Source organism: Callospermophilus lateralis, chromosome 3, assembly GCF_048772815.1.
Source record: "Callospermophilus lateralis isolate mCalLat2 chromosome 3, mCalLat2.hap1, whole genome shotgun sequence".
In the NCBI taxonomy this organism is placed as follows: Eukaryota; Metazoa; Chordata; class Mammalia; order Rodentia; family Sciuridae; genus Callospermophilus; species Callospermophilus lateralis.
In genome coordinates this window covers 14,940,245-14,958,827 of record NC_135307.1, presented here as the reverse complement: position 1 = coordinate 14,958,827, position 18,583 = coordinate 14,940,245, and the positions used below count along the sequence as shown (strand labels likewise).

The 18,583-nt window shown below is 40.1% G+C and overlaps 1 protein-coding gene across 2 annotated transcripts in view; it reads right to left on the bottom strand.

The window, feature by feature from the left end:
- The window catches only part of Rps6ka5 (ribosomal protein S6 kinase A5), a 188,271-nt gene that overhangs the window by 15,511 nt on the left and 154,177 nt on the right, over nucleotides 1-18,583 (bottom strand). For both annotated transcript variants that reach the window (XM_076848025.2, XM_076848026.2), the window contains exons 8-13: nucleotides 9,791-9,941; nucleotides 6,669-6,830; nucleotides 5,407-5,532; nucleotides 4,930-5,063; nucleotides 4,150-4,243; nucleotides 1,239-1,409 (exon numbers count right to left, since the gene is read on the bottom strand). In XM_076848025.2, the coding sequence (XP_076704140.1) occupies nucleotides 1,239-1,409; nucleotides 4,150-4,243; nucleotides 4,930-5,063; nucleotides 5,407-5,532; nucleotides 6,669-6,830; nucleotides 9,791-9,941 (838 nt within the window). The remainder of the gene's footprint in view (nucleotides 1-1,238; nucleotides 1,410-4,149; nucleotides 4,244-4,929; nucleotides 5,064-5,406; nucleotides 5,533-6,668; nucleotides 6,831-9,790; nucleotides 9,942-18,583) is intronic.

Sequence of the window (18,583 nt, the reverse complement as noted above, 5' to 3'; positions counted from 1 at the left end):
CTGCAGCTGTACTGAGCATGGACAGCCTTTTCTTGTCATGATCCCCTAAACAATTTCATATAACTATTTAAATTGTACTTAACATTGCATTGGCGTTATAAACCTTCTAGAGGGGAATTAAGGTACAGGGAGGCTGTGTGTAGGTTATATGTAGATAATACACAAGGGACATTCTTACAAGGGACTTGAGCGTCCCTGGAGTCTGAGGTGGTGGGAGTTCTGGGACTGACCAGTCCTCCACAGAACCAGAAGGATGACTGAATATCTGAATATACAGATTCCCATTTTAAAAATATCCTCTTTCTCTAATGATGAAAGATACTTAAATAAAAAGCAAAAACTGTGTCTTTAGAGAAATATTCTTTTGTTAACAAAAAAGAAACATCAAATACACTAATATCTTAAATATACTTAAAAATGCACTATAATCACATGGGATCTAAAAATAAAGTTCTATTTTAGAGAAGCAATATGTATAATTGTGCACACGGTAAGGGATGATTCACTGTTATCTTTTTATAAATTACTGGGTTTTGTTTTTCAATTTTCATTATTATTTTGTTGATTTTCAAAAATGAGTTTTATATACTAAAAAGGGATTACTCTGAGTAAGAACCTTGTTTATTAACCTTTCAAAAAAAGAAATATATTAAAAGCTGCTTCTTGTGCATTGCTACACAGTTCTATAAATATTATAGTCTGAGCACAAAAAGCCCATACAAAGATGGCAAAACTTATTAAACCAATATAATGCTTTATGTTTAAGTATGTTGAATAAGATTATGTACATTCTTATTCAGGAACTAATCAGTTTGATTACAAACATGAAAAATAAGTTTTCAAAATACGTCATTAAAAAAACTCTCCAAAATGGAATACATATATGAAGGGATATTATTTTCTGCTACAAAAATTTTCCACTGCTATTTTTAGTCCACAACTGTTGCAAAAAGCATTTTTTCCATAAAAGGTTCTCACACTTACAAATATAACCTCAAGATGATCAGCTGGCCCCAAACGAAACAAACAACCCAAAAAATCCCATAAAACCAAAACATCAAAAAGGACAAATTTATTTTAGACTGACATAGAAAAGAGCCACCCACACCCTGTGATATTTTCAAGTATCTACTTAACACCTCTGGGAAAACAAATAAATCCCCCAAATTCCACAACCACTTGGGGGGGTTTAATAGTGATGTCAGGTGGACTGTAAAAGAGATCACACTGTTTTATACCTCGGGCTTCAGATCCCGGTGCACCACCCCGACGTCGTGCATGTGGCTGACAGCCGACACGAGCTTCCGCATGATGTAGCTGGCTTCCGTCTCACTAAAGTGCTTCTTCTTCTTTATGCGTTCAAACAGTTCCCCCCCATTCAGAAGTTCCATCACCAGAAAAGTATGAAGCTACAAAAGAAAACAGAATAATGTGGGGTGACTTAATGGAAAGGAGAAGTCTATCATTGTATAAAACATTTATTGATTATTATCCATTATCAGTTAAGTATAAAGAATCCCTTATTTAAACAATCACCAGCAAGCAATCTTTGAATTTTAGGGAAAAGAGCTGAGGGGTAATGTGGCTCTTTTAGAATTTTATTTTGGTAATGGAAAATTTCAAGTACTGCAGGGAAATCTTCATATATCCTCTCCTTGACTAATTCTTTCATTTGAATTCCATTCCAACCCAAGTAATGACAGTAATCTGAAGTGATCTGTTAAAAATAATCTAGAAGATTATCAACTAGGTGTGGGCAACTGTGCACATGAAGCTTGGCACGCCCATGTAATGACAAATCTACCTCTTAAAAAAGGTATTGTTTGATAATGTTAGGACACAAAAGATTAGTTTCAAGGTTCCCAGTTATACTTGTATTACAAGTATCTATCCCCATTGTGTATGTTTTTTAAAGTAATTGCTTTTGATCCCCATAGCAACATCTTAATTAACTACTTTATAAGTTATACATTTACTATGCTCTGCATATATTTCAATAAGAAGAGAGGAAGGACTTATATCAGCTCTCAAATGAACACAAATGGTTTAGAAAAAAAAGGTCAAAATTAAGATTCAGGTGGTTTGCATAATAGCACTAATATCACTCAATTAATGCTGCTGGAATTAGAAACTCATAAAAATTGCTCCATAAAAAGTTATATTATCCTGAGCATAATAGAAAACTTAGAGTATGTAAAGCACAGATCATAAAATGAACTGTACTGTCACAGTCAAAGGTTGAAGACCCAACCTCACTGCCACCCATCAATTAAAAAGAAGACCATCTGGGTATGGGGGTGGTCTAGGCACTCATGTCATCATCATGGGGAAATCCAAGGTTTAGTTCTACAATTACACATTAGAATGATAATGTATTTATGCTAGTACATACAGGATTATGAAATGATTTATATTCTAATAATTCCTGAATATAAAAACAGCAAATAATCAACTTCTGACATAAATAATTAGGGGTGTTCCTGAGATCCAACATCAGTCTGGAGTCAGAGAGCAAATTACTGGGATATAGTTTGGGCACAGAAGCAAAACCACAGAGGGAGATTTCTAGGTCATCCATATATCCGTTGATTGACATGTCTATCTACATCAGCAGGTTGTCCAGTCTGTAGGCTCTCCTCTTTGTGGTACTGGGGACTAAACCCAAGGCTATGCCCTTGCCCAGGCACTCTAGCCCTGAGCTGCATTCCCAGCTCTTTTATAAATTTTATTTTGAGACAGGGACTCACTAACCTGCTCAGGTGACCTTGAACTTATGACCTCCTACTCAGTATCCTCAGTAGCTGGGATTACGGTGTGCCCTCATGCCTGACTCGTAGTCTCTTCTTGAACAGCTCTAGTGGACAGGGGACTCACTACCTCCACTAGAAATGCATAGCTCAATGATGTGGGAGGCAGTGGAGAAGCAGGGAGAGCAGTTCCCTGAGGCCTTGCTTCCAAGGGCTGCCTTCTCTGATTGTGAGTACCAAAAAGGAGTAGAGGATAATGCCAACTTTGGGTGCTCATTGCCTGATGTAAACAATAGCCTGTTTCTGCCTTCCCTCCGGCAGCAGAGCGGAACAACGGCTTGCTGGCCTCAGACCCAGCCTTGTCGCTTACAGACTATGAGGCCTGTTAGTGAACTGGGAGTCTCTGTGTGCTCACCTCATGGAGTACGGTGACGACTGACTCAGGTGACATATGTAGAACACCTCGTGTGGTACCTGGACCACATGAAGTATGTGATTATAAATGGCAGCAATTATTACAGTTTGATAATACAGCTGTTGCTGCCCGAGCTCACTGGGAGGTATCATTCTTTCCCAGGTTCCTGTGGTAGAAACCTGGGTTCCCGCTATTCTAGTCATGATGTCACAGAATCACATTGAGGAGAGCCCAGAACTGGTGATCAGGTTCTACCTACTAGATTTTCGCTGACCTGTTGTAGGATTTTGGCACAAGTCTCATGACCTTCAGAACCTCAGTTCCTTCATTTGTAAAATTAGGGCAAACCACATTTGCAACTGGTTTCAGCTGCTGTGCCTCCTTGTTGTCCCGAGCAGGACTGTGTCATTCCACCTGGTATCAGGGGAAAGAATACTGAAATGGGGCAATTTCCAGTCGTGAATTGGCAGTGGGAAGGCTGAGAGGTGACATGAACCCAATACAGTGGTCCCATTTCCCAGCTTCCTGTTGGACAGCAAGACTGGGAGTGAAAAAGAGGGCAGCATGATCTAGGCTGGGGCAAGCAGAATTTGCCCCCTGGAGCAGCGAGCTGAGGGGAGCAGCTTTGCCCTTCTGCTCGTGTGCCCTTAGCTAGCAGTACGTGTGCTCAAGACTCTATGCTGGGCTGTAGAAGTGACAAGAGGGCTGAAGGCTCAAAACTCCTGAGTACTGAGAAGTGTGCAGACGGTGTGCCTGCGACAGTGCCCTGAGCTGCTGCCCTGTCCTCCTTCCCTGGCACAGGTGGTGCTGGCAGAGTGAGGAAAGCAACACAGCAGGATGAAGTGCTTTGGGGTGGGTAAGAGCGTGTGTGGGGTGGTTTCTCTGCCTTCCTAGTGCCCAGGTGATGTTCCACACCAATAAAACTGGTGAGAAATGGAGCACTGTATATAAACGAGGACACAGAGGAAGAAAAAGCCACATAAATACCTGATCATGAAAAACCTCATGCAGCTTCACAATATTGGGGTGTCCTTCACAGAGCTTCAGAGCGGTTATTTCTTTCTGAGTGTTGGCTTCCATTCTGCAAGATGAAATAGTTAGCATCTATATGATTCTTCAAGAAAGTTTTTATGTCAGTATTGCTCCAGCCCCAATTTTTGTTTTTATTTACAGTGCACTCAGAATACACATGTCCAAGAATGAGATTTAATAAAGTTTCCATGAAAGTAATGAATCATACCTCCCACCAGAAAAGTATGACATTTTTCTGGAGAAAATTATGTTCTTTGAGTCAGAAAAGAGCTAGTCATACAAATAAATGGATGCCCTACTTGCCTAACAATTTGGTAATAAGAATAGACAGTCCTGAGAGTAATAATCAGTGACTGAAACAACTAGCTGGCTGTTGAAACTACCAGTACCATACAATTTCAGAGAAAAGTACTTTAAACATACAACTAATAGAAAAAGCAAGAGCTGCTGAGATCATTAAGCAAGACTGATTAAATGTATCACTGTCGCAGAAAAGTTTCCCTATATGAATCTCAAAAGCATATCAGATAATGATTCATGTTTAAAATGAATTATTTATCAGAAAATATCTATTAGAACTATAAGTATAAGGGGTCAACTAATGAGCCACATAGTTAAGACTGTTGGTATAGAAAGTTAATATATCATTGATTCCTTTTCTATAAAAACCTCTTAATTTTCAGAATCCCCTGACAAGGATCAATACACAAGAAAGACGGCTAGAAACGGTCATACCTTTTGCTGATTATTTTGACTGCAAATGCTTGGTTACTTTTTTTGTGCACGCACTTTCTACAAATGGAAAAACTTCCTTCTCCCAATGGTTTGTCCTTCAGATCTAGGTCATAGTGTTGATAGAATGGAGAGTCCTGATGAGAAACCAACATCATTTAACTTAAGAAAAGGTTAAACATACACAAGGGAAAAGTAAAACCGTAGAGCCATATAAAATCATTAACATTCATAGATCTGAATGGAACACATTTATAATCTAAAATTCATTTTACTTTAGCTTGTTTCTACTTTTATCTATAGCATTTACTTAATATCCATAATTTTCTAGGGCAAATATTGCTTTCTATTGATTCATTCATTTCTCAATTGTCCTCAGTTGATTAGTAAATCTATTACAATGACTGCACTTGAGAACACTGAACAACGTTGACGTCTGAGCAGTCACAGAAGCAAGCACCCTGGAGCAGCCACACGCACCTTCACCATGGCACTCCTGGCGACATTCGCCATGCCAGGACGCTCGACTCCCAGGTGAAACTGAAGAGGATCTATGACAGCTGCATTGCGCTTGAACAGGATAGAAGGAGCGACAAAGGAATAGCCCTAGAAAAGGGAAGGGGAGGTCAAGGAGAAGGACTTACAATTTGCAAGTTAGTGGAGAATAGCTCACTATGTTTTCCTTTAAAAATACTCAAATATTGAGATGAATCTAATTTTACTGCAATCCTAAATGCAGGGTTTTTTCAATTCACTAGGAAAATGCTTTTCAGAAGGAGACAATGCCATCTTCTGGTAGAATTAAGCCAATTCAAAAAAGGTAGAAAAAGACTTCCTCACTATCCCACCCCCAAATCTGACTCAGATCTGTAATTTTTTTGCATTTGCTGATAAAAGTTTGCTAATGCAACTAACTTCTCAAGAAAGATACATCAAGGCATTAAACAATAGTACCAGTATCTACGTATGGTGTTTCGCACTAGAAAAATAACGAGATTCCTTAAAATTGGTTTCTAATTCAGCAATTATTTGACTCCTGTTTACTCAGAATAACTAAGTTTAAAATTGAATTTTGGAAGAGACCAAATCCAATGTCAGAATGATGTGATGAGTTAGAAGTGATGTAATGATGGGCAATTAACCTGCTCTGTTCAGGTTAATTGCTGTAACACTGACTAGTTCATCAACAAATGTCTACTAAGGGCTTGGTCAACTGGTGGACAGTGACAGGGAATGAGCAGGACACATTCTGGATGTCCATAAGCATGAACAGAAGTCAGAGGAGGAAGCTATGGCACCGATTAACAGGCCGAGAATTTTATCCTAAGTCTGATTCAGAACATTTTCTAAACACAAAGTCTTTTCTAAGAGTTGGAAAGTAGTTCAGATCATTCACTGAAAATGAAGAATCAAACAACACTGTGAACCAAAGACTATTTTATACAAATAGAGGGATAGATAAGGTATTATGATTTTTATAAAAAAGTCTGAACAAAAATCACATATCAGGTAAAAAAAAAATAACCTTTACTTATATAAAAAATAAACACATAAGCAATATCTGCTCTTGAGCCAACCATAATATTCAGTTAGTAATGTGAAATATCTCTGTTCTTAATAATTCTGACTAGATTAGGGAGCCCTGATTTTTAGATGCCAACAAAAGTACTTTAATATGGGGAAACAGGTCTTTTCCTCCAAAGCACCCAGGGCCAGCGTACAGGTGCGCACCGTGAGATTACCTGGAACAGCCGCTCGGAGCTCTGGGGCAGGGCTGCCGGGGAATAGGTTGGGTCCATTTCTGTGAACTCTTCGGCAAAGTTACTCACATCTAACTCATCTCGGATGACTGGCTTAAACGGTGCGGGCACTTTTTTGGCAGCTAAGTCATCCCAGTTGATTTTCTAAAGAAGAGAAAAAAAAAATTGGTACAAAGTAGAAATCAACAAAGTCAAAATAGATTTTTCTATGAATAATAAAAATAGATTAGGATTTTAATTAATAGGGAGAGGCTTAAAGTAAGAGGTTTCAAATCAGTAATTTTTAAATAATTGTTTTTTTTTCAAGGAAGAGGCCATTTTCTGACTGTTGCTGCTTGTGGTCCCAGGCAAGGTGGTGTCTGCATGAGCATGACGCCCTCATCTGGAGCCCCACAGTGTCCTCGCAGGCCACCAGGACACCCTGCTTTGCCCTGGGAGACACCAGAAAAATAACTTGTCTTGAGCCTTCTGAGAAAGGAATTAAGCCCCAAGAAACAAATAAAAAAATGAACAGAAAACAATGCATTGAAGGGCTTTAAAATGTTCTGTTTATATTAACTTTAAAGGAATACTCCTGTCCCCTAGGCTTCTTTTCCTCCAGATTAAAAATAAGTTATTTTTTAAAGGCATGGACAGAAGTTTATTTAGGAAGTACATATCAAACGTGTGCTTATAAGTTTAAGTGATGCTATAATATTTGTGGAACCACTCTGTTCTCCTTTGACTGGTATTCAAGCATTTTGGATACTGCCTCTCATCTGAGTTCCCTTTCTACCCATGTCACACACTGGCTAAATGATGTGGGTTTTTAAAAAAAAGTATATATTTTTTTTAGTTGTAGGTGGGCACAATATTTTTATTTTATTTACTTATTTTTATGTGGTGCTGAGGATCAAACCCAGGGCCTCCCAAGCCCATGCAAGGCAAGCACTCTACTGCTGAGCCACAACCCTAGCCCCTAAATGATGTGTCTTATATTATTCAAATTCAAATCCCTGCTCTGTTTCTTTATGCTCCTTCTGACACTTAAAACACCTCAGATAATATGTACTGAATTCTATAGATTCTCCTTTTACCATATTTTTTTTTTCAAATCTCAGATGTCACTATTGATATTAAGGTAAACCATTATTTTAAGTAATTAAGAAAAAAGCATTATAGATTAGAATAGTAAGATGATGTTTACTACAAGATGCATACTGACTTTATGATGATAAAATGTAAAACCTGCACTTCCTGGTTATAAAAATCATTAGGTTTAATCAACCACATAAAATGTCTTTTTGTTATGCTCCCTAAAGAGGCAGTGAAAATAAAATCATTAAATTAGAAATCTTCTGGTGTTCAGCTAGAACAGGTTTTAGAGCTTGATTAGTTCATCCTTCTTATATAATCCGGAAGGAAACCGAGGCCCATAAATAAGAACTAACCCTTTCATATTACAACAGCTGGTGGAAGAGTCAGGATCTGAAAGCAGCCTCTTGGCCTTCTGGTTCATATTCTTTCTTCTATGGCTGTAATGTTTCCCACTGTAAGCATGTGATTTGTGCTGGCTATTATACATACATTAAGAAACACTTCTAAAGTAAAGGTATAATTTAAAGAAATATATTGTTAGCAGGAGAATGCTTAACATGTATAAAACTGAATGGTATCATGAGCCACTCCTGTTCCATTTCTGGAAAAAAGACCATTTAGATGATTACATGTAGAGTTCTGGTCTTTCCAAAAGCATTCCTACCATTTAAAAAGTCAAAGCAATTAATCAATCTAAAATTACTATTCCAAGCTATCAAAAAAAAAGAGGGAGAAACTCTTCTAATATGAAAGATAATTGCAATATTCACAAATATAGAAGCAATGGTGAAAAAGATCCTAGGAAAATATGATTAGGGATATTTTGTTTGAGTAGTTTCTTGAATTTTATTTTATTGTTAATTCTGAGCCAAATTTATGAATGTGATATTTGAAATAGCTTTTCAAAGAATAATCTTTCCAAGTCTTGTGAATTCATGTGAACTTATGAAATGCATATAATGAGAAGTTCACTTCATTCTAAATGTATTTCTCACTATGCTACTGAACTTCTGTAAGGTGTACAATAAATGATTACAGTAAGAGATTGAAGTAATCATACTCTTTTCTGAGCACAGAAGTACAGAGATAGTGTAATTTTCAGTGAATATTTGTTTTTCTCCATTTAAAAAGCAATGAAGAACAATATGAAAGCTTACTTGACAGAATAGTTCTTTTCCTTGCTTTGGTATGCTCTTTTCATTTGTTTTGATAATAATATAAAAGCGCTTACAGGATAAAAATATCTTGAATGGTCCTTTTAGACTGTAAATATTGAGGTTATACTTGTTGATATGATGAAATTACTTAAAAGCCATAAACTCAAGAGTTTTAGAAATCAGGGCATGTCATCCAGGTTTGACCACTTAGACTGAAATAACTAGCCAACCCAGTCAATTTAACTTTTTTTCCCAGTTACTTAATATTTTGATGTTTTCCTGTAATCAACTGAACAAACTACACTGCGCAGATGTGTTGGTCCTCTGTAGAATGGCCTTATTAGGCTGTTTTTTTTGAAGAAAGTCACAGGGACAAAGAATATAAATGAGTAACTCTATATGTTGTAAATGTGTAAAGTTTTGGATTTTTTAAGATTTTTTCCTATGAACAGAGGAAGAGAGAAAGTCATCACGTAAAGGTGAAAAAATACAGTGACAGTAATAGCTCATGAACGGAGAAAGAAACAAGAAATATAACAAGTGTCTTTAGTACATATGCCAGAATCCCAAGATCATAAATGGAAACCACTATTTAGAAATTCTAACCCATCGGTATGGAGAAAACTAATTGCTATTATAATCTGTCCCACTCCCATTGCCCCTAGGGAGGAAAAGACCATTTAGAGTTATTCAAGTAGTACTCTAGTCCTTTCTAAAGGGTCTTTGTCATGTTTTTATTTTTAAGGTACAATGTAGTGAGATTAGGTAGAAAGACCCCGAGAGGACTGTGTTCATTCCTTCCACCAAGAATGTCAAGCACCCTGAAAATAGTAGGGGTGTGAGTTCATCCATCTGCTCAGTAAACTTCACCTGAAAGAAGAGATGTTCCTTGATTTCATCTGCATCCCGAGGACCACATCCCAATCTCTTCTTGGGATCTTTCATCAGAAGACGCTGAATCAGGTCTTTAGCTAACGCGCTCATCTCCTGTGGATATGGAGGCTCACTTTTCAATATCCTCCTGTAGGCAAATGAAACTTGCTGTTAAACAACTAGAGGATGGAGTCACAGTGATGACTTTTTTTTAGCAAAAACAAGTATGGTGAAACACACTTTGAAACTCAACTACATGAGAGAGAAAGACATTTTGAGATGAATCAGTAGTACCTCAGTAAAGCTGAAGAAATATTTCAAACTGAGATATCATAAAGTCAAATTTGTGAAACTCACAGATGTTTTTCAATATAAGTCAATCCTGAGGGAAGGCTACGAATCCAAATACATTACTGGGGAAGATAAAAAAGGGGGTGTGGACTAGAACAGAACAGAACACACACATACACACACACACACACACACACACACATGTCGGGCTCTCTGAATAAGGACTTTACAACAGAAAGAACTCAACAAAGTCAGGCAAGTGAACGCAGCAGCATCCAGATTCAAAAGGAAAAAAGAGAACCATCATTGTCCCCACCTCCCTGAGTGCCAGTCACTGTGAGGGCCACTGGGAATCGAGAGGGCAGCTGAGCAAGATGGGCGAGGCCAAGCCACCCAGACATGGGTCAGTTCTGACATGTGAAAATGGGCCTGGGGTGGCAGCTTTTCATGGGGTGCGAGCGAGTGTATGCTTCAATATTTGCTGCTGTAAAGCAAACAGGGCCTTTAGGAAGGAGGAGCTCGGAGAGTAAAGTCTATTATGGAAAATTAAAAAAAAAAAAAAAAAGAGGAAACCAAGTTTCTTGATGAGAAATTTATTCTGGTCACAAAAGAAATCAATTCAATCCAAGTGTATCTTTTCCCCTCATAGAAGCAAGATCAATCATTTAATGAGAAAAATAAGGGAAGAGCTTGATTGAAATTAAAATCTCCACAGAGCATGCATGAAGATGTAGTTACTCCATTATCTGCACACACAGGATTCTCCTGTTGTGCATGTTAACAACTATCATGAGACAAAACCAGGTAACACACAAGAGTGGAAGAACACGGACTATGAGGCCAAACAGATCCACACTGGCTCTGTTCCTTACTGGTTGTGTGACCTTGAGAAAGGTAATTACCTGAGCAACTCAGTTTTCTAAACTGTAAAATGGGAAGAAACAATAGTACCTGCCTAAAATGGGTAGTATGAGTTGACATGCCTAACACCACCTGGCACACAGCAAATGCTTGAAACACGTGAGCTACTAACTGTTCCACTCCCCCATTCTAAGGCAACAATAAAGAAAAAAGACACAGAAGCTGTATTGAGTAGCTACTGAGAATCATTAAATGATAACAGAACTACAATTTGGGGGTGGGGTGGGTACTAAGGATTGGATGCAGAGGCACTTTACCACTGAGCCACATCCACAGTCCTTTTTATATTTATATATATCTTGCTAAATTGCTTAGGGCCTTGCTAAACTGGCCTTGAACTTGCAATCCTCCTGCCTCAGCCTCCCACGCTGCTGGGATTACAGTGTGCATCACCATGCCAAGCCAGAACTATAATTTTGACAAAAACTTACAACAGAGTTGTTAATATCAATTAATTCTAGATAGGGAAGAGGGGTGGGAGGGAAAGGGAGGGGGAAGGGGATTAGCTAGGATGGTGGAATGGGATGGTCATCAATACAAAGTACATGTATAAAGACTTGAATTGGGTGTCAAAATACACAGAGATATGAAAAATTGTGGTATATACATGAATTAAGAATTATAATGCAAAAAAGTACATGTATAATGGCATAAATTGACCTAAACATACTTAAAACATAGACATGAAAAATTGTGCTCTATACGTATGATAAGGATTGTAATGCTTTCCACTGTTGTTGTGTATTTAAAAAAATAATAAAATCAACAACAACAACAACAAAAATAAGCTAATTTTACTTCTAGCCCTCCATTCTGAGAACACAAGGAAATGTTGGTAGAACAAGAAAGAAATAATTTCCTCTCCCCAATTCTTTCATACACTCCCACTGTACACTGGAGGGTTTTCAGCAGTAGCAGAGATGGTCCTCGCCTTAGATCAGGCTCGGGTGTATATGAGAAAGAAATTGGAAATTCTTTCACAGGGAAGAACAAAAAGAGCCTCTCCCATTTTCTCCTTCACTATACTTTTTGAAGGACAGAATTCCTTGTGTAAAGGAGCAGCTATAGATAAATGTTCCATTGGTGATATTGGCTATTTCTGCATCTATTGCTTCTTAAACCTCAGGAAGGCTGCACTCTGCTCTGGGAGGCTATTCTGAACCTGGCACCAGGGAAAGCAAGAGCCAGTCCTGTGAAGGAAGATACTACAGAGAGATGTCCACCTTGGTTGGTGGGTCCTCTCTCAAGAGGAGGTGCACCTGAAAACAGGGATGGCTCTGCTGAGATGCCAAGCCTGGAAAGAGGAGCATACCGAGACCACGGCTCAGGTCAGGAGCTTGTTCTGGGCACAGGAACAGTAGTAGCATGTGACCAAGTGGATAGCCTGTGCTGGGTGCAGGGGCCGACATTTTAGATTCTGATGAGAGAGGAGGCTGATATGGTATGATATGAGCTGTAGCCTCATCAGTCCACCTTGGCCTACCAGAAGGCAGAAAGTAAGGTTGAGTCGCTCCCTCCCGGCCTGTCCAGCACACGTGAACTCAATCTGCATATGTACTTTAAGCCTCACTTGCTGTCTCTTCTCCTTTAAAATCCTTGCTTGCCCTCAGAGATGTTGAAGACAGAATTTTTGCAAACAATAAGTTCCTTCTATCTTCCTTCAAAACTGGCTTCAAACAAAATCTATTTTACTAGCAATTTGACTCCAAATATTTCTGGAGTGCCAAGTGTTGTAGTCTGGCCTCTACATGGGGCTGACATTGGTGCTACCTGGTAACAAAAACATGTGCTTCTGTGTGTTGCTCTTCTATCCATAATGGGCCATGGAAGCCACGCACGTGGGCAGCCAGTAGACAAGAGCTGCTGAGCCAAGCTTCCCATGCTGGGTTGGTCCTCGCCCACCACATGGTCCCGTCACTACTGGCTTACAGGGTCCTGTGATCTGGGAAGCATTGCCAAGGTCTCTGGAAGGGCATACACTGATTCCTGCCCTGTGTCCTTCTACAAAGCTGAGTTACACTGGTGTCAGATTCCAGTCTATTGTGACATGCGACTGAGCATGCTGATCTGAGCCCCAGGCTGCTGATGGCTGTGCAGAGTGGGCATGCAGGGGCGGGCTGACTGTGCAGGGTCTTGTGGGACATGTGTCCCTCAACATTGGAGCATCTGCAGCAAGGAGGCGTTTCTTGGCCATTGCTGCCACTTCACTTCCTTCAATGGGGCTTGATTTCCAACTTGGTAATAACCCCAAATTATTCATTTTCTTGCTTCCAGATGAATCTGGGAAACTCCAGAAATGAATTGCAATTATGTAGGCCTAAATAAATCTTAGAGCCTCCTGTAAAATTAGAACAGGCTCTGAGTTGATGGATAACACTCAACATTTTATGTTATCATTTAATACAACGATCTCATTAAAAGCTGCTACTATTATTCCTGTTTATAGAGGAGAAAATATTCCTTTCTAAAGAGCAGTAAATATAAATACTGCAGGAAGGTATTTTAGAACATGTATGACTTTAATATTGATTTGCAGGAATAAGCATGTGACACAGTTTAGAAAATTCTGAAAAAGAAAACTGGGGCTGTTGTGCCTAACTATTTATTAAAATGCATTGTAAAGCAAAATTGTGAAAGTGAGGTGGCAAAGTAAGTCAACAGCCAAATAAGCGAACAGAAGAGACTTCTTGAAAGCACTGAGGCATTTATGAAGACAGCATTGTTCGTAAAAAGTGACCAGCCCCATAGGAAAGGCTGTGTGGTTCAACAAACTCTTTGAGGATAGAGCTACATGGGAAATAAACACACCAGGGCAAGATCCCTGCCTTGCACCATGATCCCAAATAAACTCCAAATAGACTGACAAATTACAAGAAAAATTCAAAATTAAATAAAATTATAAAGTCCATAAAAATATAAAAATGAATATAAAATTCCTTCCTATTTGTGAGAGTTCTTTTATCTGAAAACCGCTGTGATAAAAGAAATTCACAACTGACTAGCAAGAAGAACTTATGAGATGTGGGTTAAGGACATCAAGATTAAAAATCAACTCTGTGATGGGAGAGAGACAGAGACGGGCAGAAGGACAATGAACCAGGATGGTAAAATATTCATGGTTCCACCTCGCAGGGAGTGTGTGGACCTCCACTGTTAACAAAAGTCCAAAACTTTTCATAATAAATGTTTTACAAAAAGAGAACCTATGGAACTCTGTATGTAGGTTTCATTAAAATAGACCACAAAGAACGGCCTCTGGAAGACAGCACCACTGGCCGTGGGCACAGCTGTCACCCGCTAAGCTCTTCGCCCGAGGGTTGCACTTTTGGAGAGGCGCTCCTAGCCATTCTGCCAAAGCTAACCGTCCCCCCACCTTCTTTTGCTCCATTTTCTTTTTCTTCGTGGCATTTATAGCACATTATCTACTTGGGTGCCTCTTGTCTCTACCGACTAAAATGCAAGCTCCCGGGGAGTAAGGATTCCCGGTGTTTATTCCCTGCTTCATTCACAGGGCCTAGAACACGGCTTAGCCTAGAGCACGTCTGTTTTCCATTCACTATACCTTGTTCCCTGTGGCCCTTCCTTCCTCAGTTCAATAAGATGCCTGCAAACAACTCTATCACTTGCTAGCAGAGAGCACGGGTTCTTGTGGGTGGGTTCTTTCTCTTTGTCCTCCATTTAGAAGTTTGCCAGCGCGGTCTGGGGAGGTAGCTCAGTGGAGAGCGCATGAGTGAGGCCCATTCACCAACCTTCCTATTGCACAACTTGATGCTGCTGGCTCTCCTTTTCTGGTTCCCATATGGTCCAAGATTCACTGAATTACTTATATGCCAGTCTGGGTAAGAAAGAGCTTTCAGCAAACTTCACTTACTTTCAAGTTTTTGTCCAAAACTAGAGAAATGCGTGTGGGGTGTTCACTCAGTAGTATGTTACACAGGCACTGGAAACTTACGTTTAGAGAGTCTGTAACTATAGAGGGCTTATGAGATGAATTCAAGCGAAAACTGAGAACACAAAACCATGTTTCCAGTATGAACACATCACACCAGTGAAAGAAGGACTCTACAAAACATGAGCAGTATGTTGTCTCTGGGTACTACTGTCAGTTTTCCCTTTGCTCATGTTTTGAGTAGTTATGAACATTCCTTTTAGAATAGGAACAATAAAATAAATCCTCATTTGTAAGATCACAGATCCAGAACAGAACACAGCGAGGCAGGGAGACAAGGGAGTCTAGAACCTTCTACAGGAGCATCCCCCCCCCCCAGTGCGGCTGTGTGCTCCTGCCACCATCTGAAAGCCATCCTGTTCCCCCCACAGCTTCAGCCCACACTGCTCCTCCATTATGATGCCTCCCTGACAACCCAGTCCCCAAGGAACCACACTCCTTCAAACTTCGCGACATCCTTACCACTCACACTTTTCAAAGCTCCCTGCTATCATGAATTTTCATGTATTTCTTTCATATCTTCCCACATACTATATAAGTTTGCTTAGAACAAGGAGTAATTCCTTATATTTTTCTTCCTCCTTAGGAGTAGAAATCTACTTAAATACTCCACTGATTAGAGCAATCACGCCCCTTGTGTGGGCCATTATTTTACAGCCCTTTATCTAAAATAACATCTGCTGGACTAGGGAAAAAACAGCAGCAGGAAGCAAGTGTTCCCGGTGGGACAGCACCAAGCAATCTTCCAGTCACCTTGCACTTGACCCTGGTCCAGTCTCACAGCAGCCGAGTACTGAGGCAAGGTGCCCCCCGTTTCCGCCTCTGTACAACAGCAGGTGCTGCTCCTGTTCATCCGGGTGTAATGACTCCAGGCTCTAATGTGGTGGCTCTCAGCACAGAGACTGGCATGTAGTGGTCTCTGGTGATGGTGCTATGGGTGCAGTTCCACAGGAGTGGGCCTTCCTCAAGCCACCAGATGGCCTGCCCCAAGGGACCGGGTCCCAGGCCATCGCTTCTCTTGGGGTCTTAGGAGTTCTTCCTTGGTCCCCATAACCTGTTTCCCCTGGCCACACCAGCTGGGTCATTAGAACAGTAAAATTAGATTCTGTGGCCAGTTCCCTTATGTGCTTTTGTGGAATTTGTGACTGTGCTTAAAAGTCTCGCCCAGCAACTCCAGGGAGAGCCCAGGGCATGTCTATATGAGCTAGAAATATAGTCACTCACTGCATGGTGATGTTTCTATCAACCAGGTCATGCACATACAACAGTGATGCCGCAGACTACACTGCCCAGTGCCGGGGAGCCGTCTTGGTTTGTCTTGAGCACTCTGATGCTCACGCAGTGAGAGACCGCTGAAAGATGCGCTTCTCAGAACATGATGCCATCATTAAGTGTGCGTGGCTGTGCTCCCCGTCACTCTCCTGCCCAGCACACTGCCCAGATCTCCTACCCCCACCATGTAGGAAGCCACGGGACAGGCACCCACTCCTGCCACTGTCCAAGGAGAAAACTGCTGCACCTTACAGGGCCAAAGACACATGTATGATCTGGAAGACTGCACTTAAAGGCTTGCTTTTCCTTTCATCTTACAGCATCTTCTTCCTAAAAGTGGTAGATACCACCCAGAATTGCGCTTCCTCCCAGTGGCCAAGGCTTCCTTCGGACGCCATGCTCGTGTGCCTGGGTTCCTCTCAGATTCTCACACAGGTAGGTTATTGGTAACTTATTGAGAATCAAGGTGACCTTAAAAAAATCCTGATAAAATGGCTGGGGCTGTAGCTCAGTGGTAGAGCACTTGCCTCACATGTGTGGGGCCCTGGGTTCCATCCTCTGTTCCACATAAAAATAAATCAATAAAAATAACGATAATGTGTCCATCTACTACTCAAAAAATATTTTTAAAAATGCTGATAAAAGATTTTATCATAAATCTTCAGAAAATAAAAGGCCAAGGAAATAAATTTGATCTCATCTTAAAACAGGACAGAAAACAATGATACCTGTAATTATTCTATACTGTAACTCCAAATCCAGATATCTATGAACAGAAAGATACATAAAAATGGAAATGAGTAAATTTAAGGTGATAACTGACAAATCAACATGCATAAAATATAAAAAACAACAGAATTACTGTCTTAATTTTGTGTCCTAAAGCAGTTAGAAACTCACACGAAATCAATATATTAATTAACTAAAAAAAAAGACTACTTGGGAGAACAATAATAAATCACCTTAACCTGGTTTGGCACTCCTTTTCATAAAAGAGCCAATGGTAGATAAGACTTCAAAGATGGCCTTAATGACCACTTTGTTCTTGTATTCATAGCCCCCTCAGTGTGTACTGGCCTCAGGGTCTTTATTATACAGTAAAGAGGACAGAATGTCTTGTTCATGATCAGATTATAAAACATTCCATCATTCAGCAGATTCGTCTCTATCTTCTCAACATTCATGGTTTGATGCTGCCATGGAGAGAGGCCCACAGGGTAGGGAACGGAGGGTGTTCTCCGGCCAACAGTCAGCAAAGAACTGAGGCCCTCAGGCCAAACACTCTCAGTGAAATGAATGTTGCCAACACCCACGTGAACTTGGAAGGAGATCATTTCTCAGGTGAGCCTTGAGGTAATCATAGCCCAGCCAAGACTCTGCAGCCTGGGAGACATTTAAGTAGAGGACCTAGCTCAGGCGTGCTCAGATTTCTGGCCACAGACACTCTAAGAAATATATATTATAATTTTTAAGTCACTAAGTTTTAGAGTAACTGGTTACTTGGCAATGGATAATGGAAAATTAACATGAAGCCATGCAGCAGATATTTTATTTGATGCAAGCTGTACGGTTTCTATGGCAGTTATGCAACACTACTACTGTAGCACAAAAGCTGCCAGAGCAAACACACAAATGAACGAACATGGCTCTGTTCTAATAAAACTTTATTGATGGTGAACACTGAATGAATTTCACATAATTTTCACATGTCATAAAATACTATTTTTCTTTTGATTATTTTCTATTATTTAAGAATGTAAAAATCATTCTTAGCTCAGAGGACACAAACAAAACAAAATAACTCCAGACAGGCAATAGAAGGAAGCTGGCTTGCAGGCTGTAGTCTGCTGACATTCACCCAGACAGTACTAATGAGAGCTCTTCTAATACTACTTTGATCATCCATCAGTATCAGCAGTGGATTGTCCCAGGACTCTCGTGAACACCAAAATCTGAGGATGCTCAAGATCCTATATACAATCATAGAATTTGCATATAACCTATGCCATGCTCCCACACATTATAAATCACCTCTAGGTTACTTAAAATATCTAATACAAAGTCGACGCTGTGAAGACAGTTGTCATACTGCACTGTTTAGGGAAAGACAAGAAAAAAATTCTGCATACAATCTGTACTGACACCACGACTGCAGGCCTAACTGCGCGGTAAGAGAACCAGATGTGGGATGGACAATGTTCAAACAATGAATGCCAGAGACAGAGAGAGACTGTGAAGTGGCAGGAAGGGACAGCAGGGCAGGCCCACACAACACTTCATTTGCATAGCACTTGATGTGCAGCCAATTCCCCTGACTAGGTGGGTCCTTCCCCTGCAGCTGCAGCCCGTTCCTAGAA